Below are 24,026 nucleotides of genomic sequence, written 5' to 3' on the forward strand. Positions count from 1 at the left end.
TTCCAAGTCAGGATAGTGAATGCCTTGGAAGGGAACTTGCCGCTGGTGAAGTTCCCACATATCTGATGCCCGTGTCCTTCTAGATAGAAGTAGTTGTGAGTTTAGAAAGTGCAGTCTAAGGATATTTGGTGCAATTGGTAAAAATTGGGTCCATATGATCCAATTTATGAGTTTGATTTGGAATTATGGTATTTAATAAAAGGTTCGCGGCAGCTGTTTCCATGAGAAACCAGTGAATAAAATAACCGTGTGGCCTAGGAACTTGTTGAGGAGGACATCTTGACCTTTGGAGACCCGGCTTTGGACGCAGTTTTAAAACAAAACTCAGTCCACATACGGATGTGTGCCAATCTGTCACGGTTTCCTGAAAAATTGGGGCTTTTAGAATGCCGATAAAGTCCCGGACAATTGGAACACATTTAACTTCGAATGTGCCTTGTGTAACTACTGAGCACTGAAAAATGAAATCCGGGCCAGCATAGAAGCTGCCTCAGTTCGGTTGACATTGGAACAATCATGTCTCAGATTTTTATTACTGTTTGTTGTTGGCTTAATACGCTTTTCCCTTGCATTGTTAAAACATACTTCACACCAGCACGACATATCTGGCAGATGTAGATGGCGCAATTGGCTCTTGTAGTTTCATATTTGCACCTTTGCTCTTTGACGGGGTTGTGTACCTCCCGTGATGTTCCGACACAATGTATACAATTGCTTTGATCATTTCATCTGTCCGCGTCGAGCGGCGCTTGCAAAGTGCAGTTTAACCTCGAATTCCAGGTGATTTTCGGTGGGAATACCCTCGGTAAAATATAACAGATGCACACTGCAGGGCGTTACCCAAATGTAATTATAAAACAAAATCTCACCTCCATCTCCAAACCACCCCCCCCCCCCCCCATCTTCTGCTGTTTCCTTCCTTAATGGACCTTACTTTCGAAATCTGGGCTTGAAACAGGACAGACGATTATTGCGTTCAGACTGACAGTAAAGAGTATTTATAACTGACGGAAATCAGTTTAGCCGAGGAACTCGAATATCTTTGGCTATTACATGGCCTGCTGTACTCGGTACAGGGAGCCGGAGATTTCCCAAAAATAGTAGAGATGACTATAGGGAGGGGCTGACACGTCCAGGTGGGTCCACTCACTCACCTCTGTGTATTTGTCAATAAAGACTATCGGAGATCAGGCAATGGAGTACATAGTTATTGCGCAGAGTGTGCTGTCCTGACGCGGATTTTGACCTGGCGTACGATACGGCAGCAGCAAAATCGGTTGCACAAACATTTCTCGCCAGTAAAGCCGGGCGCTGTCCAGGGTGCTGAAAGAGGGATCGCTCCGTACATTGTAAACAGTAAGAACTGATCCAGTCCCGACACACACTGACAGTACAAACAGTAAACCACCTTTTGTAACTGCTTTCCAGTTTCGCTCACTTTTATTTTAGTGTAGTCCTGGGCGACTGCTCACTGGGAGAGTCAGGTCAGTGTATTTGCCCCAAGCAGGAATTGACAAATGACGGTCGGGGCGGCCTTGAATTGTGCGCTAGAAGATCATTTTGAAGGAAGGTAATGATTCTCCCGGAGTCCCGCTGACTACTTCAGATGGAAGGATATTTGCTGCGACAGTAACATGCCATCAACTTTTTGGTTTCTAGCCATACTTTCTGCGCTTCTCATTGCTTTGTTTAGTAAGTATAATTCAACAATTATTAATTTGTGATTCGGAGAAGTTAACATAAATCTTGAAATGGTGTGGCATAATAACTTGTGGCTGGGTTGACCTTATTTATTTCAGCACGTTTTCTGTTTTACATATAAGTTATTCCAAAATATTGTTCAAAATGCCTTTGAATATGCAAAACCTTGTAAATTACAATATGTGCAACTATTAATGCACCGTTCCAAATAGCTTGCTATATATAAAAGACGGGTGAAATATTAACTGTTCCAAAGCGAAATGTATGCTGTCTATATTGTCTCATCTGTTAGTGAAACGTTGGACAATCAGTTTTTCTTTAGTGCATTCCACTGCTCAGCTATTCCCGCCGGCACAATGATTCAATGAGACTGGCTGCCAGCATTAAAGCCTCCTCTTTAACACTAAAGAACAGGCAATTCAAGACTCCTCCATATTGCGCTACAGTACCTCTAACCTCCAACACTTGGCAGTGACTCCAAAGAAATATCAAGAAATAAAAATCTATGTACTACAGCGGAAGAGGGTTGGGGGGGGGGAGGGGAGGTAAATACGTTGATCACGGATGCCAATGTTGCTGTTACCTCCATGCACGATTCCATAGCTCAGTGGCTTTGGCATCCCGAGTTCCCAGATTATCTAACGTAGTGCACACCAGTTTGGTGCTGAACATAGATTTGGCGACGAAGCACAAAAAAAAATGTCAGGCAAAAATGAACATTGTGAAAACTCATTAGACGTGACCTGATGGTCACCATCTATTGCAGTGAACTCTTCCCACGTTTTATTGGTGTCAGTAAAGAAAGAGACTAGCGACGCCAAGCCGACATATTGCTGTAAAAGTGAGAGGGGGGAAAAGGGGGAAAAAAACGCCCGAATATTGGTAGTCAATCCTACGAATGACGACGGCGAGGCTTGGAAGAATATAGAGATAGATTATCATTGAGTAATTATGATATAGCTTGAGACAGGAAGGTACACTAAGTTAGATGTTTTGGTTTTCAATTGATTTTATTGCCTTCAGAAACATGCAATTTGATCCGTTTATGAGAGTGAACTTAAAACTGGCATCAAAACTCTAGGTGTCAATGGGTCTGTTCAGATCCCTATTAAGGAATCTAACCATTATTTCAAAATAAAGTGTTCTCCCAAATAGGAAGGCGATGAGCAGATTTTTGTTTCTCTCAAAGGGTCGTGAGTCTCCTCCCAGAGAACGTGAATGTTTGTTTTTAAGATAGAGGTAGATAAATTCTTGACGAACAAGGGACACAAAGGTTATAGAAGGAGGCTGGAGGGGGCTGCAAAGCGGGCAAGTGGGGTTGATGCCGCATTCAAATCATGACATTTTGCTGAATGTTGGAGCAGGCAGCTAGGGCCGAATGGCCTACTCCTACTTCCAGTTCATAACACTAATCACTAACTGGTGAGACTAACACCATTCAGATAGCTTGATGAAGAAAGAATGGTACCTCTGACCCTATTAAATAGGTCGTTCAGTATGGGCTTTAAACTCCGGACGGAATTGGAAAATTGTGCTTCCAATTACAAAACATAACACTAAGTTCCAGATTTTAGAAAAAAAATGACCAAACTGGTACATTGTTAGAATTTGATTGCGGGGTGGTGAGGGTTGCAAACTGCAAATTAAACCAAAATTAAGCCCATAGTCAGCATAAAGCTCTAGTGGTGCAGTGGTAGTGTCCCTGTCGCTGGACTCATATCCCGGGTTCATGTCCATCTGCTCCAGAGGTGTGTAATAACGTCTCTGAACAGGTTGATTGGGAAATATCTAAGACTCAATTTCTAACCGACACCACAAGCACTCCTTGTGTTGAAATATGGTTTATCACCCCGCTGGCGATGCCAGTGTTCAGGCATGATCCTGACACTTTAGTACTCCTTCGATGTTATAGAAGTTTATATGGGTGAGCCAGTTCACTCTGCCTTGACCTTCTATTTGGTGGTACGTATCTGCTGGATTCATGACGTACAGGCCTAATTCCAATGTTCATTGGGCGTGTCAAAATTTTGTCATATATCACCAGAAATACACTCTGTACAATCAAAGTTAACAACTGTCATCTAATCATCTTATCATAATTGCATAGAAGGAGGACATTTAGAAATTTGAGTCTATGCCAGTTCTCTGGAGAACAATCCTAACAGTCCCATTCCCTGACTCTATCTCTGTAGGCCTATGCATTTAGTCTGTTCAAGGGCCATTCAATTTTCTTTAGAAATCATTCACCATATCTCCACTTCCACCGCATTGATAGCAGCAAGTTCCAGGCCATTGTCGTTCACTGTATCTCTCATCCCTGAAACCATTCCTATAGATCCCTTGTGCGCCCTCCCAAGGGTCTTCACACCCTTCCTAAAGTGTAGTGACCAGAATTGGATGCAATCCTCTAGTTGTTGCTTAACCAAAACTTTGTGCACGTTCGGCATGACGTCCCTATTTTTCTGTTGTGCTTTTATTTAGGCGACAAGAGGTTCCACTTTCTTTACTAACTGCTTTCTCATATGGCCTGCCACATTCAAAGATCATGAACTTGATAAAGCTGTATCATTTCGTCTATATTCCATGTCATTTTCTCTCTCTGCCAAAGCACCTCACATTAATGCCCACAAGTACCTCCCTAGCAAATCTCTGCAACGGCCCAAAAAGTTGGATTTATGAGAGTTTACACAAGGCGGTTAATATCGTTTGTACTATGTAGATATTTGAAATAATAGATATAAGACGCTCCCTGGGTGTCAAAACTAATCAACTTGGGCATATCGCTCTCTCAACTCTTACAGCGATTTGCTTCCGAATCAGTTCTGGAAAAAAAAACTCAAATGTGTTGTTGATGTCATCGTATCATAAAGACAGGCTGGTATCCATTTACTATATGTGTGGAAGCTGGTATCTAATTCACATTTAGGAACTATCTCATCACCGCCGAGGATTCCGCGGTGCGTTATATCATATTATTGTTTTCAGGTAACTTTGTAAATGTTAACATAGGTGCAGATAATATGAGTGTCGTTTTCCCAAAACTCAGGATTCAGGTTTCTTGCTTTCCTTATCCTTTAAAGCAATCGCATGGTCATGGCCGCAGGCCGACCAAGTGACAACATCTGAAGACAAATCGCATTCTTCACAATGCTGAGCTAACTGTACCTGGGATAACAGAGATCAATGAGGTCAATGCTTGTAATTAGTTGCACATTAGACAGCCATGGCTATTCATTTAGATTTATACATAACAACTACATACACAATGGGCCCGCCACACAAAATGTTTTGGCGATTCTTCTGGCATTGCAACATGTACTGTATGTCTATTACTTCACAGGTATAAAAGTTCACTAAATTGTGCGCCTCACATTTGAAAACAGAAAGCTGGCCATAGTTCATTCAACAGGTTGTAATGAATAACCATCTAGAGAGAACACACTCGGCAAAATTGATATTGGATTTTTAAAACAAAAACAGTTTGGTGGTGGAACTTGAACGTTTATGGGAATTGGTTCTGTTTCCATGTTGCAATCTCAGACTTTCAATGCCCCAGACCTTCCAAGCGTGACGTGAGGCAGGGCTCATGAAAGGATTGTTGATCATACATTTTACACGGCAACTAGCACTAAAGGTTCGCTCCCATCACTCAAGCTTTATCGATGCGCTTTATTTTGCAGCAAAAAAATTATCTGGCTCGAGAGGCGAAATCATCAGCTTTGAAATTGAAAAATGCTGCTGCCACCTTGCGGCCTGCAGGCAGTCCTCTAACTGAATACAGTGTATAGCCAGTGTGCAGTCTCAACCAATTTCAAACTGGGAGTCAAGGGCTTCAAACTCGATCCATCATTTCCCAGCACGCGATGACGGGGGCCATTTCGGTGCCTAATAATAGAAAGATCGCAAACCACGATTACATTGAAACGGCTTGCGTTCCTCTCACATCCTTAACGCAGTAAAACATCCCACGGCAATCCAGTGAAGAGCAATGAAGAACGATTTCATATCGCAGATGCCGAGTTCTCTGCATTTCTGCACTGTCCGTTCGCTGAGGCGGACGCCACGCTATAGCATTAATGACAACCTGATGTCCGGCTAACTTTCAGATGAACGCTGTGCAAATTGATGGAATAATCTAAGCATCACTGCCGTAAAAATAATGTTAGTGTAGTGATGAGCAGCGAATTGGTGTTATCTTATTTCCAACAGTCAGCTTGTTCATTTGAATGGCATATTGATTTATATCCTGATTTATTATTGCAGCTGTTGATGCCAGAGTGTTTAAATACACGGGACATTTCATAAAAAACCCTCATGGTGGTTTAAACACAAAACCAGGTCAAGGTTTCTTTTGCGTACTTTAAGCGATATTTTGATTGGTATTATGCTTTAGATGCTGCAAACTGCTCTTCACCTGCTCCCATTGAAAAAAAAAATCCGGCATCGCGATTAATTACTGTTTTTTTTCATAAGTTGTAACGCGAATTTAAGATATCGAGTCCATTCTCTAATAACATGTAGGCGGCTGCTCGCTCTGTGTCGCTGTAGATTTCCGTGCACTTCAACAAATGTACTGTTACTCACAACGTATGTCCAGTGAAAGGTACTTAGAACTAAACGGGCTGATAATTACAGTGGGTCGATACAGCAGGGACTGGAGAAATGTCTGGACTACACAAAAGCCGAATCTGAATGGTGCTTTTAGATGTTGATGGTGCTAATGAATCGATTCATTGTCAGCCTTTTAATTAAAAAAAACGTGAAATATATTCAACCAGACCTTGTCGCGGAGTGTTGCAATCTGTAGGAGGAATGTTTCGGCGCCGTTTATTAGCGGAGACCGCTAACAATATTGTGTGCAATACACTAAAGGTATTTAACACACTTCAGCAGACGGCTCTCTGCACACACATAGCCAGCCAGCAAATGGTTCTATAAATTCAATTCCCCTGCACTCGGATATGCTGATTTTGGTGTCATCTTTAACCAAACTGTCTGATAATAAGTAGATATATTTGAATAAATTTGAGAAGTATGTTAATTTTAATATCCTTGTTACAGGATAATATCATCTTACAGTCTAATATCTAATTATGCACTTATTTTAAATACAAAAAACCCTTAACTACAAGCAAATAGCTTTAATTGCGTGGACAACGATTGACAGTGATCCTTAGATAAAAGTGTAAATCTCTCCAAATGGGTTAGTCCGTATTAAAAAAAAGTCTGGCCTCTGATGAAGTTGGGGCGGAGGGGGGGGAGGGGGGGTTGCTTGATGCTTACAGATAGAGAAGGGCTGTTGAGTGTTAATAAAATGCAATTCCAGCGCAGGATAAACTTTTTTTTGGTAAAAAAAAATTGTACTTTGCTAAAGATTCACAAAATAAAGACCGGCTTGTATCTCAGATCAGCCGCATTCCTCTAACCCATCCGAATGATCAGGGAGTTATTCAATCTTGCTTCGAATGAGTTTCCTGGTATGCTTACAAAATAAACTTAACAGGTCAGCCGAGGAAGGAATTGTAATTCTCAAGCTAAAAGTTATAAAAATGATTCCCGGTGGTTAGCGAGTGGGAGTACTTCATTCGCCACGTCGTTGGCTGGGCCACCTTAAAAAAAAAACAATCTGCAGCAGGGACGTACTGTCCATCACGCCTTGCTCAAACTTTCTTGTACCAGCCTCGCCAGCATGAATATTTCAGTGGCACCACAGTCAGTAAATTAAACACCCTTGACTTATTTATGGGCGATCGCAGCACTGGCAGGGTTAATTACGCGCTGTTGCATATCTGGATAATTACAACAGGCGATCAATAGACGCTGCCAAGCAGTGACTAGCTGCAGTTGGAGACCTCATTGCTGCAGGGATCAAGCAGTATGTGGTTCTTATAGCGTGGAAGAGGATGATAAAGGGCAGCGATCGGGGCTTTTACAACCCAGATGCACATCCCGCCGCGTGGATCTCCGGCTCTATGTTAAGTGGATTCGCGCGATCATTGGCACCCCAAGCTGGAGATTTACACAGGTGCCCCGTGTTTGGATAGTATCTTTCCTTTTTTTTAATGTATATTTCCCTCTGGAAATCGCTAGCCGACTTCTGGCGCTTGAATGTGGAGACAGAGAGAGAGAGAGATCTGCATGTGTGGTCGTGGTGCGGCTGAGACGCGCAGGAGCTGAGCTCTGAAGCTGGGGGGGATTCGAACATGCTGCCCGGCTGGAGAGGGCTTTGCACTGGGGCAGGGGCAACACTTTGCTGCCTTCTCGTCTGGATCATCTACTCGCACTTAGTCAAAGAAGGTAAATGGTCGCCTATCGTGATAAATGGTACTGCAATGTTCTGTCATAGCTTTCCTTAAAGGCAGCCCGATAAAGTTCAAGTGCTTAAATGCCGCAGAGGTTTCGCAACCAAAGGCACTCCGCTTTTCACTGTGTTTCCTCCAACGTCTCCTCATTGCAATGTCTTTACTCCAAATACTTGTTTCGCCCAGTTCTGCTGGGCTCGAAGCTGATAACGAGCAGCAGCATACGTGGCGGCTGTGCTCACTCAGATGAACGCATATCTGCCTGAGAAACACGCTTAAAGTCATATACACGCCTGCGTAATCACAGTAAATATGTACGCATTCTCCCTGCGTATATGAGCATGACCGCAGCTATGCATGGTGCTTATATTTTATATGTACGTAACTAAACACACACACGTATCCCAGCAAATTTAACGCCAGACTGAATGAAGTGTGTGTGTTTGGCTGCAGCCCCAGCGATTTTATTTTCTTCTCGTGGCTTCTATTGAACAGAACGAGAGAGAGAGAAAAATAACTAGATAGTTCATTCCGTGCATGCCTGAACTCCTTGTGTATTTCGCCCCTGTAAAAGGAAGATCTGAGTTTCAAAAGCTAGCTGTAGTGCCGTGGTTCGATCACCACGAATCACTCCTCTTCCCCCGCCCGAGCTGCCAACTCGTGGCCTAGAACAGGAAAATAACCGACTTTTTTTTTAAAAAAAGGGAAGTCATCTAATTCTACCTTCCTAACACAATTCCAGAGAGGAAGCAGCGCTGAACTGGGTTCCTGCAAAGATAAGCAACTCCTGAGAGAACAAACTAAATCTTTACACTAGTGACCAGCATTATAAAGTTACCATGGAATCACCATTTGCTGAGAATCAAATTCCCTTCTATGACTTTTCCCATGTATAGATTGCCGATTGAAGATGCCTTGAGGGCGCTCCAGTCTCTCAAAAGCCAACTTCACATTGAACTGCGAATATTGGAGCAGACATTCGTAGCTGATACAGAAAGATGCAAATTATTCACACCCCGTGAATGAGCACGCGGAAATAATGGAAGAGACGGAAAATGCTGGCAACAGTAAACGTTTAAAAGAACACGTTTTGCTCTGAAGAGAGTGTATGGGAGTGAAATATTAACCCTATCTCTCTCTCCCTCCCCCCAAAGATGCTGTCTGACTTGCTGAGTATTTCGAGCTTTCATGTTTTATTCCCTAATGTAGTATTTTTAAAGGACCTAGCAGTGCAGGTCTTGATTACAATTTCCGAAACCCTCGACCGTTTGAAAGAAGCTGTTCTGTTCAAAGTTTCAAGCTCATGAAATGATGTGCAAGCAATTTCAGTTTGTTACAACCCCGGTCCCTCTTTGAATGTTACTTTAACAGTATTTTCTCGATCAGATTGAAGTACGTATTCCCTACAACATTCCTTATTGAAGTGCAAGGAAAAGTGTATCTTAGAGTGTCAATGAATGAAAACAGCTTCCCTTTTACAAGCCAAAATAATTTAACTTTAGAAGCATACCCTCAGACTTTAGAATAATTGGGTAAGGAATCTATGAAAAAATTCAAGTCCCAAATTTTAACTAAATGTCTAACCAATATGCATATATAAATTAGGTTTATAATTTAACTAGAAATTAAAGAGTTTAGTTGTATGTATTTAGATGGAATGAAATTTAGCTGGACGTATCTCTGTGAGAAAAATGCCTGTTAACCTGGGGCTCCCAATTACATCTTACCTGTAATCTTACTCTCTCTCATTATGTGTCTATGCTGTGTATTTATGAAGTTGTTTTACACATTGCTGTAAATGTTTTGAATGCAAACAGCAACAGATAGAAAATGCAATGAATGCGACAGCATCTCCCCACGTTCCCCATGCCATGCATCTCTTCGTCATCGGGAGTGCCTGCAGCAACCTGAAATGTTGCTCCGAGCTGGTCAGTAGAGGGTGCACAAAAGCAGTGAGGGCTGACTATCTAATTTTATCTTCCCAAATCAAGTTAACCAATGTACCTTAGGAAGTGCTGCCCTGGATAAATTCCAGTGAGATCAGAAATTCAGTAAGTGCCAACTGATGGGATTGAAACAGCCAGAGCTGAACGTACAATTCAGGGTTGCATTTGTGGAGGGATTGTCAATTCAATACGGGTCCTGCTCGTGGAGACTGAATGTTCACTCGAATGGTGCGAATTTCTTTTTCATGCAGTGTTTGTAAAGGTTGATTAGGAATCCAGTTTGTGGCACAGTCAACTGTGACTGCACATTCCCAAGCTATTGAAAAGACATTTTCAAGGACGGTTGAAATAGTACCTAGGATCTGATGCTTAGCCAGTCTTTTAGCTTCATACCGTTTTTGCAGACTATTGCTGTACTTTTGGTGAATAAAGTCTGATAAAGTTCTGCTTTGTAATGAATTGACAATATAAAATGCACACACGACAATTAGTAGCTTGAGCAATGAAGAGTTGTGAGTCCAGGTTGTAGCTTTGACTGTTGGGCCTCGGGCAAGTTTTGTCAATTCCCAGATAGAACCATAGATGCAACCTACTATAATAGCACAGTACCCCCATCGGGAATGGTGTTGAATATAGTCCGCACATATTGCTGCGTGGCGTGAGGGACTTTATTTTTCATAGCGCTGAGGTTGAACAGGGTGGAGGAGAGTGATTTTGGATAGGTCCAGGAGGACAGCTGTGTTGTCTCATTCTATGAAAAGTATTCCTTTCGCAGGTTGTGAATATGAATTAGAATTGATGGTATTAGAGAAAAAGTCTAGGACTATTATGCCGTTTTGTTGAAACAAAAACTTGGGGGGAAGTATACAAGAAGATACTTTTTAAAATAGAATAAACACAAAACCTGTAATAAGCTGCTTTGCAATGGGATTGAAAAGTAAAGAAAAATGCAAACATTAAATGACTCATACACAGGATGTATTCAGTTCTTAGGTTATCTAAGGAAATTGCTGTTACTTACTGCAACTGTATTTCCTAAACATTATGCTGAATGAATAGAAAAACATCTGTAGTTCACCATAATGGGTCTGTTCATAGTCTGTGATTTTCTACTCATTCTAAAGGGTGAAATTTGAAGTTAATCAAAAATGTGATATGGCGTAGGCAATGAAGTGGTAGTTATGAGATTCACTGGCAAGTTTTTATTTGTCAGGAGCAAATTGCACTTGTAGGGAAAAGACCAGACAACATTTTAGTATTCTGCAGAGCATTTCACTTTTGAAATGTAAAACAATTTGCAGGCATAGTGAATATAAATATTTTGGCATGAGGAACTTTAAATCTGTAAAGAAGCTCCAGTGCAATTTTCACATTTGGAAAAAAATAGTTATAAATTAATGTAGTGAAGGGATGTGACTTGAATTTCTTTAATTAATACTTTCATTGCACCTACAATAGTTCTAAAGCAATAAGATTTATTTTGAGGAAGGAATGAATATAGAATGCTCCATAGGCAAATTTCTCCATGAAGAAAATATTTGGTTCTGAAAGAGCTTCTGAGAAAACTCAGCTGAAATCTCATTTTGATTTCACCCAGTTAATTGCTATTGTAAATTATAAATATCATTGAAACCAACATGTTGTTAGCAAAAGAACTATCATGAGCCAAAAGAATGAATGATTTGTGCAATTGTCGATATTCCAATTTTTCTCAACAACTTTAAACTCACCAAATAGATAAGCTATTTCAGCTTATGCCTTTGGACATAGATAAGCTATAGAGCTGGGCTGAGAGGTAGCAAACAGAGTTTAATGCGAGGTGATTCACTTTGGATTCACTTCAGGAAGGGCTTATGCCCGAAACATCGATTCCCCTGCTCCTTGGATGCTGCCTGACCTGCTGTGCTTTTCCAGCAACACATTTTCAGGTCAGAGGATTAGATAAGGTGGACAGTGAGAGCCTTTTTCCTCAGATGATGATGGCTAACACGAGGGGACATAACTTTAAACTGAGGGGTGATAGATATTGGACAGATGTGAGAGGTAGGTTCTTTATTCAGAGTAGAAAGGGTGTGGAATGCCCTACCTGCAGAAATAGCAGACTCGCCCAGTTTAAGGAGATTTAAATAGTCATTGGATAAATATATGGATGATAATGAAATAGTGTAAGTTAGATGGGCTTCAGATCAGTTTCACAGGTCGGTGCAAAAAAGCACAGCAGGTCAAGCAGCATCAGAGGAGCAGGGGAGTTGATATTTCAGGTCAGAACCATTCTGTCATGCTAGATTTCTCTAGCTGTGGATCAATTTAGAAAGGTTGCTTTTTCCAGCTCCACATTTTATCAGCTGTGACTTTCCAGCATCTGCTATCTCCAACTTACCAGTGTCTTGTACATCCATAACGTGATGTCCCACCTCCTATTCTCAGTGCACTGACCAAAGTAGGCAAGTGTGCAAATCACCTTCTTCACCACCCTGTCTACCTGTGACTCCACTTTCAAGGAACCATGTACCTGAACCCCTAGGTTTCTTTGTTCGGCAACTCTTCCAAGGGCCCTACCATTAAGTGTATAAGTCCTGCCCTGATTTGCCTTACCAAAATGCAACTCCTCACATTTATCTCAATTAAATATCTTGCATTTATCTAAATTAAATCTGCCATTCCTTGGTCCATTGGCCCCAACTGATCAAGCTTCTGTTGTTCTGAGATAACCTCCTAGACTGTCCACTACACCACAAATTTGGTGTCATCTGCAAACTTACTAACCTTATTTCCTATATTCACAGCAAAATCATTTATAAAAGTGACAAGAAGTAGTGGACCCAGCACTGATCCTTGCAGCACACACTGGTCACAAGCCTCCAGTTCTTGACCATACTTCTGCTGAGCATCTATGCTGATTTGGTGCAACTTTTGTTTTAATCGCACCAATGATTTGTCAACTGTTGCTTTCATAACTTATAATGGCATTCAATGATTACAGACTGACCATTTTAAATCCTCATAACTTGTATTGTGAGTTTGGAAATAATTGTACTCATTTTTTTTTCAGAATGTTTATCATAGGTTAATAGTATTAAGTTGTTTGGCTCAAGGTGTCAACATCTTTACAAACAGGAAAAGCTTTCTTTATTCAACCTTCAATATCAACTTTTCCCTTCAGAATTATGATGAATTGTTTCCTGAATGCAATTAGGCTGCTTGCTTCAATAGCTACAAGTTCACCACCATTTTTGTAAAACTTATTCTCCAAAACCTTTGTTCCTATTGCTGACTTATCAAATTTTCTCATTATTTCTGTTTATATGAAAGATTACTTACCTTTTCTCATCTGTTTTTCTATTTAAATTAATTTCTCATTGGCTTTGAATAACATCGTTATTTTTTAAGTTGTGTTAAATCAATTGAAAAATATTTCTAGATATTACAATCAAAGTCAAGGAGAAAAGGACCCTTTGGTCCAACTCGTCCATGCCGACCAGATATCCTAAATAATTCTAGTCCATTTGCCAGCACTTGGCCCATATCCCTCTAAACCTTTCTTATTCATGTATCCATCCAGATGCCTTTTAAATGTTGTAATTGTACCGACCTCCACCACTTTCTCTGGCATCTCATTCCATACACTCACCACCATCTCTGTGAAAAAGTTGCCCTTCAGGTTCCTTTTATATCTTTCCGTTCTTAGCTTAAGACTGTGCCCTCTAGTTTTAGACTCCCCAAACGGGGGAAAAAATACCTTGGCTGCTGACACTGTCTATGCCCCTCATGTTTTTATAAATCTCTACAAGGTCACCCTTCAGCCTCCGATGCTCCAGGGAAAATAGCTCCAGCCTCTTCAGCTTCTCCCTATATGCAAACCCTCCAAACCTGGGAACATCCTTGTAAATCTTTTCTAAACCCTTTCAAGTTTCACAACATCTTTCCTATTGCTGGGAGACCAGAATTAAATGCAGCATTTTAAAAATGGCCCAACCAATGTCCTATACAGCCACAACATGACCTCTCAACTTCTATATTCAATGCACTGACCAATAAAGGATTGTATACCAAATGCTGCCTTCACTATCTTGGTTACCTGTGACTTCACTGTCAAAGAACTAAGAACCTACACTCCAAAGTTTCGTTTATCGGCAACACTCCCCAGGACCTTGCCGATGTTTTTCAGTGGAACATCCTACCGTATAGCCTTCCTTCAAAAATTGCAGTAAAACAAAAGGGCTTTCTGAACAATTTAATTGTCGATGTTACAAAGAAAAGTAAAATCAGATGAGTGAAATATCATTTGGATGCATACATTTCTTTCACCAGTGTATTAGTTATGCCAGAAGCAAAACTGTCAAGTTGCACTTAGCTATATAAAACATCAAATGAAAATTCCAAATATCTGTTTGAATAACTTTTAATATACAGTGATGTAAGGCATTCCTCTTCATGAAGTGTAGTTTCATAATATGGTCAAATCAATCCAAATCAAGGCAATTTTATCAAACCACCTTAAAACTAAATCAGAAAACTGCCCAAGTCTGAATTAGTTCATATTACAGCTTTCTAATTTTAATGGAAGTACCTGATATACATCTATTTCAGGATTGTTCATAAAATCCTTTTACTCTTGCATTTTCTCTACTACTTTTGTATATATGCCAGCAATTGACATTTTAAGCCATTCAGATCAATATGTTTAAACCAGTAAATGACACATTTGTTTATGTTAGGTCTACTATTGGCACAGTTATAATGTAATTAAATATACTAGTTGCATTGTAATACATTAAAGGCAGTGGCAAAGAATGCACAGCATAAAGCTACCATGTAAATAAATGGATTGTGAAATATCTCAAGCTGTAATTTCATGAATCATTAAGAAAATAATAAGATGGAAATGTTGAACAGACTTTAATTCTAGACTACCAAGAATTTTGGAATCAACGTGAAGATGTGGTTTCTAGATTCTTAATTAGATTAGATTCCCTACAGTGTAAAAACAGGCCCTTCGGCCCAACAAGTCCACACACACAGATCCTCCGAAGAGCAACCCAACCAGACCCATTCCACTACTCTCACCCCTGACTAACGCACCTAACACTATGGGCAGTTTAGCATGGCCAATTCACCTAACCTGCACGTCTTTGGACTGTGGGAGCAAACTGGAGCAACCGGAGGAAACCCACGCAGACGCAGGGAGAATGTGCAAACTCCACACTGACAATTGCCCGAGGCAGGAATTGAACCCGGGTCTCTGCACTGTGAGGCAGCAGTGCTAACCACTGAGCCAGTGTGCCACCCTCTGCCGCCTAGATGGACATCGGAGTAAGTCCCACTTTTGTCTGTGATTTGAATCCACTGGCTTTTAAAATTGAATCAATCTGTTCTGACATGTATATGACATGCCCTTGGAAGGTGGAACTTGAACCTGATCCTCCTGACCCAAAGGTAGATACTATGACCCATTTCCACTTGCCCTTTAAGTAAATAAATCTTCTGAATTCTCGATGGAGAGCCAATTAGACCTTCCAAACATGGAGTTTATTGGTCAGTTATAATATAGGATTAACAGTTGAGAAGCCACTGCTGAGCATGACAGATTCTCTTAGATTACATACATTTTACACCACAAATAGCTCTGTAATGGAAATAATATAAATTGTTTTGTTTTCTGTCCTCTTTTTCTATGGATTGATTTGCTGAATGAAAATCTGTGGTGTTATGATTTGTCATAAGGTCGTACAGCATGGAATCCTTCAGTCCACCCTGCCCCTGCTGATCATAATCCCAATCTAACTTAGTCCCACCTGTCTGCATTTGCCCATATCCCTCCAAACCTTTCCTATTCATGTACTTAAATGTTGTAACTGTATCTACATTTTGCACTTTGCTATTTTTGTTCCAATTTTTTCACAATCATGAGCCAAGAATAACTAAGTGTAATCAATTACAACTGCATAATAAGAGCAAATGCCTTAAATTTTTAGAGGCCAATTTCCAGGTGGGACCTTGCCAGTGCACAATGTATACATGGGAAATCTGATACATAGTCTCTTGCACATGATGGTAAAAACAATGACTGCAAATGCTGGAAACCAGATTCTGGATTAGTGGTGCTGGAAGAGCACAGCAGTTCAGGCAGCATCCGAAGAGCCTCGGATGTTGCCTGAACTGCTGCGCTCTTCCAGCACCACTAATCCAGACTCTTGCACATGATGGCTACCTAATTCGTTCTCAATGTATTATTCTCCTTCAATTTTGTGTCAGCACCTCACTGCTCTCATCCATAATTTTTAGATTCATAAAAAAGCAAATGAATTTCTTAATAGTATGACTTTAATCAATGTGCACTCACCTAGTCCAAGTAAAGTCTGTGGTGATAGGAAAATATGGCCGAGGTTTTGTGTTTTATGCATTTCCTCATTTCTTGGTTGCTTTTTCTTCTGTTGTTTAAATTCTGTTCCTTGCTCATGTTTCTGTTTCTGGGATAAATTTCAAATTCAGACTGTGCAATCAGGTACTTTATCCCTAGCACCAATCAAGCCTTGAGCATGTTAGTCATCTTACTCTAAAGCTGTTACACCTCTAAATATTCCTGGTTCCAATGAAAACTTCACCAACTTGAAATGTTAAGTCAACTTTTCTCTCTATCTCTGCACTACTTCCAGACCTGCTAAGTATTTTGAGGATTTCTGCTTTGATTTCACATTTACAACTCTCAGAGTACTTGTTATTTCTTAAACAGCAATGCCTACAGTATTGTGTTGTCCATGATGGCCACTTGGATCATAACTTGCCCTATCGAAAATTTGCAGCAGCATTTGGGGACAGTGGTTTAGGCAGTTTTAGTTTACCAGATCTCTGCACTGAATCCACAATGAATGGAGAAAGTTACCTGAATGTGTAGATAATATGTGCCAATCTGCACTACATCATGCAATTGAGTGTCAGTTTTCCTGGCAGTACTTGTGATTCATGTATTTTAAGGTAATGTACCGTGCCGGTGTTATTAAAGCAGCTGGAACAGATGGCTGCTAAGTGAATATAGGTTCGGCCCTGGTACATGATCTGACTGATAAAGCACATGCAGTCATTAATATATTTTGATGCACACTGGCAATCTAAAAGATATTTCTACCTGTCAACAGATTTGTAGCATAGTAACAGTAAAATCTGAAAGTGGGCTACCATATTGCACAATTGCTTTGTCATGTAATAAATTTTTCCCATAAAGCAGTAGTAGCCAACAGTGGAGTATAATGAGAGAGGATGTTGGCCAAGTCGTACTGTAGTCTCTAATGGATGTTAATAAAATGGTGTTCCACCAAGCAGTGTTGGCTGGCATGCACAATGAGATGATGCAGTATGAAAATTCCAACACTGGCCTGTCCATTAACTGAGATGTCTTGAGTATTCAGCCTTTTATCTCTTCATATCTTAATCCAATAGACTCAACTTTGTGTCTTCTGAAATCTGTTTTAGCGCTCCATTTGAGTGTTTCCTCTGAAGTGGCTGGTTGTTGGGGGTCGACACACTCTTCTGTTGGCATGATATTATATCTCAAAGACATATTTTTATTTTGTTCATGGGATATGCGAAGCCAGCTTTTATTGACCATTCCTAATTACACTTTTCATAGTTATTTCAAAAGTGTGCAAGGACTGGTCTGGCAAGTGCTGAAGGCTGAAATGTTACAGTTTGCAGTCAGACTTGAATGAATTCAGACCCATGCAGCCACAATCTACGAATGATCCTTTTCACAATGGTCGTTATGTTCTCTACTAAAGAAGTTGCAACTTGCAGTAGCCACCCTCCCCCTCTGGTTAATTCCTTCTGCTCTGTACAAACAACTCCTGCAAGAGAGAAGTTGTTTACCATGGTGATGTTTGGCAATGTCTCAATAATGATTGAATAACTGTTAGAGTGTGCAATGTGTGAAATATGGGGTATTATGTGGGGTACGATAAAGTATGTTGATGCTGGGTATGCATCCAGATTGTTAGAGATTATTGGTTGGTGATCAATGGGATTATAGTGAATATGACAGTGACCTAATTGGTAGGCTGTGGCATTTGAAGGCAGCATTTGTTGATCCTGATCACTCACGTGAGATCATTAAGTTTCTTGCAGCACTGTGTCCAGATCCTAAGGTGAAACAAAGGCCTTTGTCAAGGTGGGGATCAGTTCCCAATTCTCGCCAGGTAATCTCATGTGCAACCTTCTCCCCTATGGGTTTAGAATATCTCTTCACTTTTCAATTGTCTCTACCGATGTAGTACTCAATATTTTAATTGTCTGCTGTCTCCCATGAACAACCATTGTTTACTTTTCTTTTCCTGGTTAGATCCTGCTGCAGAGTGTCTATTCCGTTACAATTCACCTCATCTTTTAAATATTACAGGCTGGCTTTTAGTAATGCGAGTTACTAATGATGTTGGGCTCCCTGGTGCTGTGTACAGTCAGTGAACAGCATGGCTAGTGTTGACTGCACACATTATTGTACTGAGCAGGCAACATAGAGTTGGCATACTGCTTGCAGTATACTGAATGGTTAGCATTAATTGCACGTTGTAACTTCCCATACTTTATATTCAGGGTCTATCCAATTAAAAAAAATGCCTCCTACCCATCCCATGTTTTATAGTGAGTAGTTATGTATGCAGCCAATGAACAGCCACTGTGAAGTTTTGCAGTGTTCTTTTCAATATAATTGCATAGAACTATGCAGACACCAATTACAGGTTAATTCTGAGTTTGATGGATGAGGAAAGGCATTGAGCTCAACTCTGACTCCTGATACTCCACTACCATTTTGAGTAGCTTACTCTTCTATTTAGTTTGAGGAGTCATCCACCAGGTGAATTACTGTCTGAATCTTCTTGGGTAAATACACATATGCTAATGATTGTGAGAGGTTTGAAGAGTGGCACAAGATACTGTTCTGTATCTTTTGACATTCTTTAAAGGTTGAATGTAGAAGCAGTTCAGCACAGATCAACAAAGAATACATATAAATATACTTTGTAGCCATAGTGGTGTTGTTAATTGATGCAAAGTGGCAGTCTAAGTGAAGAGAGTGAGAACATATAATTTGGAAAAGAATCATAGAAACCCTGAGTGATCACCAGAAATGAAGCTCATTATAGCAACATAGCTGATTAATTTAATTAACAGCATTGCACAGATGTAGTCAGATATATTTACTCAGTTCAAAAACCAGAAATACAATTCTGTGCTCCCTATTTCCCAAGTTTGTTCTAATAGTCAACCAATTATTCAATAGCTACTCAACCAACCTTTCATCTAACATAACCACAAGGCCACCTGTTTGTCACACACTACTATTGCTTCCTTCTTTTACGTTTTCTCATAAGGATATCTTTTTGCATATTCCAGTTTTTAGAACTGAAACAGGCATGTGCAACAGTGTTAGCCCATCATCTCTCAAACTCAGGCACACTACTTGGGTCTAATGGGGTTGACATATTTATCCATTTATAGCCATGCTGTTCCAGCTGGCCACAGAACTTAGCTGCATGATGTGACAGCTGTAGAAAATTGTGACAACTTAGCTCTTGTGGAATTTATGGAGTAAAACACAACATGTTAGCAGTTTTTTAATTTATATTCCTGAGCAAAGCAACATTCTGTAGATTGTATTTATGATGTCACGTTTGAAAAAAAAAACAAGTTTGGGCATGCAACAATGAAAGCTGCACTTGCAGAGAGATCCAATTCTACAAACTGGCCTCTAATCATTGAATCATAGAATCCATGCAATGTGGAAACAGGCCATTCGGCCTATTGAGTCCACACCGATCCTCCAAAGAGCAGACCCACTCCCTGCATTTCCCTGGACACTGAACAATTTAGCATGGACAATCGACCTAACCTGCACATCGTTTGCACAATCTGACTCTGAGTACTCAGCAATATGTGACCTTTTCCAAAAGACAACCAGCAGGTTGAGTTCAGTATAAGTCTGGGTAAAGCCAGGTCTTAGAAGCATTGAAATTCCCCGTTGTCTCCTATTTTTGAAATGTTGGTTGTTTTTAATGTTTGGAAGAAGTTACTGTCTGCATTCTTTGAACATTAGATAACAATAAGAGTACACCTCTGACGATTTGTAAATGTGCATGCAGAGAGCTATGCCCTATTAGGCAGAATATGAACAAACACTGGTGTTCCCATTATGCTTCTCAACATAGTGGTGCCAATCCCTCACTAGCTATGTGGTCTAGCTGCATTCTTACACTCTAAACACCATAGATGACTGCAGTCATGTTTCCATGTAATAACAGTATTTTAGAGATTTACTATGCACATGAAAGGATGCATACTTCACCAACATTAGAGAGAGACAATTGCTTGTTTTTAGCTTGAGGGTACCCACTCAAGTATGGGTAGGGTGAAGATGCTGGCCTTCATGAACTACTGCAGAGTATGGGAATTGAACCCATACTGCTGGCTTTATTCTGCATCACACTGTTATCATCTAGTGAACTAAGATAACCAACCAACACCGCCTCCTCAGCCCGAATCCTTGTTGTATGGCTAGGTCAAAAAAGAAAATTTACATTATGTTTGGTACAATATGCTGATCCAGACTGGTATAGTTGCGATGATAGTTTTTTTTTATATTGCACGGATGATGTGCCTAATTGCTAAAAATGTTGTAGTTGAATGATATCCCATGTGTTGCAGCATACTCATAAGCACACTTCTCCATTTTACTTCATAAAATATTGAGTTTCTCTCAATTTTTGCAGATGTTGTGCAATATGTGGAGGAAATATACAGTATATGATGATATTTTCCATGAGACTTGTTCCATGCACTTGTTTCTGTAACTCTCCAACTTCATCAGGGCCTACATTTTTGAAAGCTTTTCTCTTGAATGTATGGAATTTATGAAAAAAGTTCCATTTATATTTCCCAATTATATATAACGGTTCTTTTTTTAGCAATAAATGCAAAATAGATTAATGGATTGAAATTCAAAATGTTGTCAGAACCGGTGAGAATGGTTGAAAATTCCATTTATTTAAGGCTGAATTTTACATGGGATGTGGGGTCTGCAGTTAGTGCAAAAGTCAGGGCCATGAACCTTGCTGACTTGCCAGTAGCCATGTACCAGACATTGGACCTTAAGATGGATTTAGGCAAGATTTTCATTCCAATCCAAGAGGAATTACTCACATCAAGACGTGCCAGGCAATCAAATGGCTGGGAACTCTTGTCCCAGCAGCAGCACCTGGATCAAGGGAACTGGGTAGAAAGCACAGGAGTGTTTGGCATCTGGGTTGGGGGGAAACCTTCAGATGCCATGCCAATGGGTTCAGGAAGCATCTCTGCACCCACCACCCCCTAGAAGTGGCTAACAGATTGCCAACATTTATTAGATACCATGGACTTGGCACTGGTCTCCATCACAAAGCGTCCTAGTCATTGAGAAGAGGCCCTTAAGTGACCAGTTAAAGGCTTCAATTTGTCATGGGCAAGCAAGCATGCCACCTGATGCCCTCCAGCTACCCACAGCATCTGTAAAGTAGGCACAAAACTGAGAATGCAGTGGCACATTGATGCTACCAAGAGATGCAATTTTTGACCCTACCCTCTACTATTTGTTATTTCATTTTCATAATTTTGTCAGCCTCAGTGCAGTACTCATGTATACACTAAACTAAGAGATTACCTCTTCAGCCGAACTCTTGGAGAATTTACATTTGTAATAATACAGAGGAGTGCTGTCTGTGCCCTAAACAGTATTTACCCTCAGACCATTCGACAAATCATCTCTCAGTGCTGTCTGTAAATGATTTGACTGTTGTACTCTCTTAAATGATTACCTTTGTGCAGTCACTGCTGTTCAATTAGCATTGAAGTGTTTTGCACATGTTCTGAGCATGTGAAAGGTATTGTATAAATAAAAGACCATTCATCATATCTCCCTCCCCAATAATATTTCACAAGAATATTGCACATTTAATTTGTAATATTTTTCCATCTCTGAAATGTCTGGACCTTTTTGCTCATCCTGGCTGTATATGATTCTAAGCGCATTTGGTCTGTCATACATTACCATGTTTTTTTTTCTTTTGCTTAAGAAAGGTGGGGGATCAGTTTGTTCATCACAACATCAACCATTATCTTCATGTCTTGATTTGTAAATTGGAATTTAGACGAGTTGTCGAGTTGATTATGACTAAAACATTGTATGCAATGAAGATTGCAGACGGTTTCTTTGATTGACTGACTGCTGTTTCATATTTTGGCTCATTGAACTCATGTTTGAAAAGAAAATTGTGGCCAGACAAAACTATCAGCTTCATCCATAGTAGTGTTGTTCAAAGAGATTGAAGATATACATATATGCAAAACTTCCAAAGATCCAAAATGTTTTTTTAGTGTGTAAATTTTAGGAATGTTAAAAAATGAGGAAATAATTAACCTAACGTGTCGATGTTCTTTCTTGTGAGGAGACATTTTTGTTAAGTTTCCTTTCTGTATAGACAATATGTTGGAACTTGAACATGCCAATTCAAATCAAATGGTGCAATTGCTGACATTATTGTTGATGATCATTAGCAATACAATTAATTCTGGAAATGGAATAAAATAGTTTCTGGGTAAACTCTCAATATATACAAAGAGAATAATGACTTCCACATTTATCTCTGGGTTTAGATGTCATTAATATAGCAGTCAGGTATCGCGCTCACGGTTTATGACACTAACTGAATCATATGGTGTGTTACTGCTTTCAAGCTAAAGTTTGCCCCTGTAGATTGTAGTGAACTAAAAATAATAATCTTGTGGTTTTCCTCAGTAAAATCACATTGCAAATCTGACTTACCTTCTCATTATCAATCGCATTTATTGTCAGAAACCGTGGTATGGAACAAACTCTATAGTTCTTGTTCTGCAAGTTTCAATGAAAGCAGGACTGGAATGGTTTAAATGGTGTGATATTTAGATGGAAACTTCTGTATGAAATTATAATATATAAAGTAATGAAGTACAGAAAAAAGCCTTAGCAGAGTCAGTTAGTTGTTGCGAGTGGTAGCAGATTAACTGGCTGTATTTGTAATAATTGCTTACAACTGTTTCCTTCAGTTACTTTTTAATGAATATGTCAACCATTAGAGCCATTATGTAGCAGCAATGTACTGTTTCTCTGTGTCAGCATTATATTCCCAACTGGCTCTGCTGACTAGAGATTTCCTGGATTACATTCCTGTAGATATTATGCTGAAATTATAACAATTTCTGACTCGGCAGATTTTATTGATGGAAAGTTGCATCTAAAATTCCTGAGAATTTTTTTCAGTGTGCAGCCCAAAATTTGATTTAAATAGAGTACAGTGGCTCAAGGGATGGCCTGGTGGCTCAGTAGTTAGCACTGCTGCCTCTCAGTGCCAGGGGCCCAGGTTTGATTCCAGCCTTGGGCGACTGCCTGTGTGAAGTTTGTACATTCTCCCTGTGTCTGTATGGGTTTTCTCTGGGTGCTCAGGTTTCCTCCCACAATCCAAAGATATGCAGGTTAGGTAAATTGGCCTTGCTAAATTGGCCCGTTGTGTAGGTTAGATGCATTAGTCAAAGTAAAATGTAGGGTAGGGGTGTGGGTTACTCTTCGGAGGGTTGGTGTGGGCTTGTTGGGCCGAAGGGCCTGTTTCCACACCCTCGGGATTCTGAAAGTAGAAATCAATGTTAACAATAGGGGTCTGAGGATAATTGATAACAGATACTAACTTTCATAAGGTTTTCTTTATTCATGCTATGAAAATTGAAAGCCATCAAACATTATGGGTAGATTTTCTATTTAATTGCTTTCTTTTTGGTCTAATTCACTGGAAAACTGACAAACCCACATACAAGTTTAAGTAGAAATTACCTTAAATGTATTAACATAGAAAATTGGAACAGGAGTAAGCCCTTTTGAGCTTACTGTGCCATTCAGTATGATTTTAGCTAATCATCCAATTCAGTAACTATTGACCCCCGCTTAGCCCTCAGAACTATCTCTAATTCCTTTTTGAAAGCATACGATGTTTTGCCGTCAATTGCTTTCTGTGGCAGAGAATTTCAT

At 40.1% G+C, this 24,026-nt stretch overlaps 1 protein-coding gene across 6 annotated transcripts in view; it reads left to right on the forward strand.

Annotated features, from left to right (window-relative positions):
• Positions 1–949: 949 nt before the first annotated feature.
• Positions 950–24,026, forward strand: part of LOC122563199 (chemokine-like protein TAFA-5) — a 348,864-nt gene continuing 325,787 nt past the window's right edge. For 2 of the 6 annotated variants that reach the window (XR_015750997.1, XM_043716747.2), the window contains exon 1: positions 7,453–7,998. Coding sequence is in view for 2 of the 6 variants with exons in the window: in XM_043716747.2 (XP_043572682.1) it covers positions 7,905–7,998 (94 nt within the window). In the remaining 4 variants the exon portion in view is untranslated. Of the gene's footprint in view, positions 1,693–7,448; positions 7,999–24,026 lie in introns of those variants that run through there. The other 4 variants (XR_015750996.1, XR_015750995.1, XR_015750994.1 and 1 more) reach the window with 4 other exon arrangements.

This window comes from Chiloscyllium plagiosum, unplaced genomic scaffold, assembly GCF_037043375.1.
Source record: "Chiloscyllium plagiosum isolate Xiang-an unplaced genomic scaffold, Cpla_swu_hap1 HiC_scaffold_26, whole genome shotgun sequence".
Classification (NCBI taxonomy): domain Eukaryota; kingdom Metazoa; phylum Chordata; class Chondrichthyes; order Orectolobiformes; family Hemiscylliidae; genus Chiloscyllium; species Chiloscyllium plagiosum.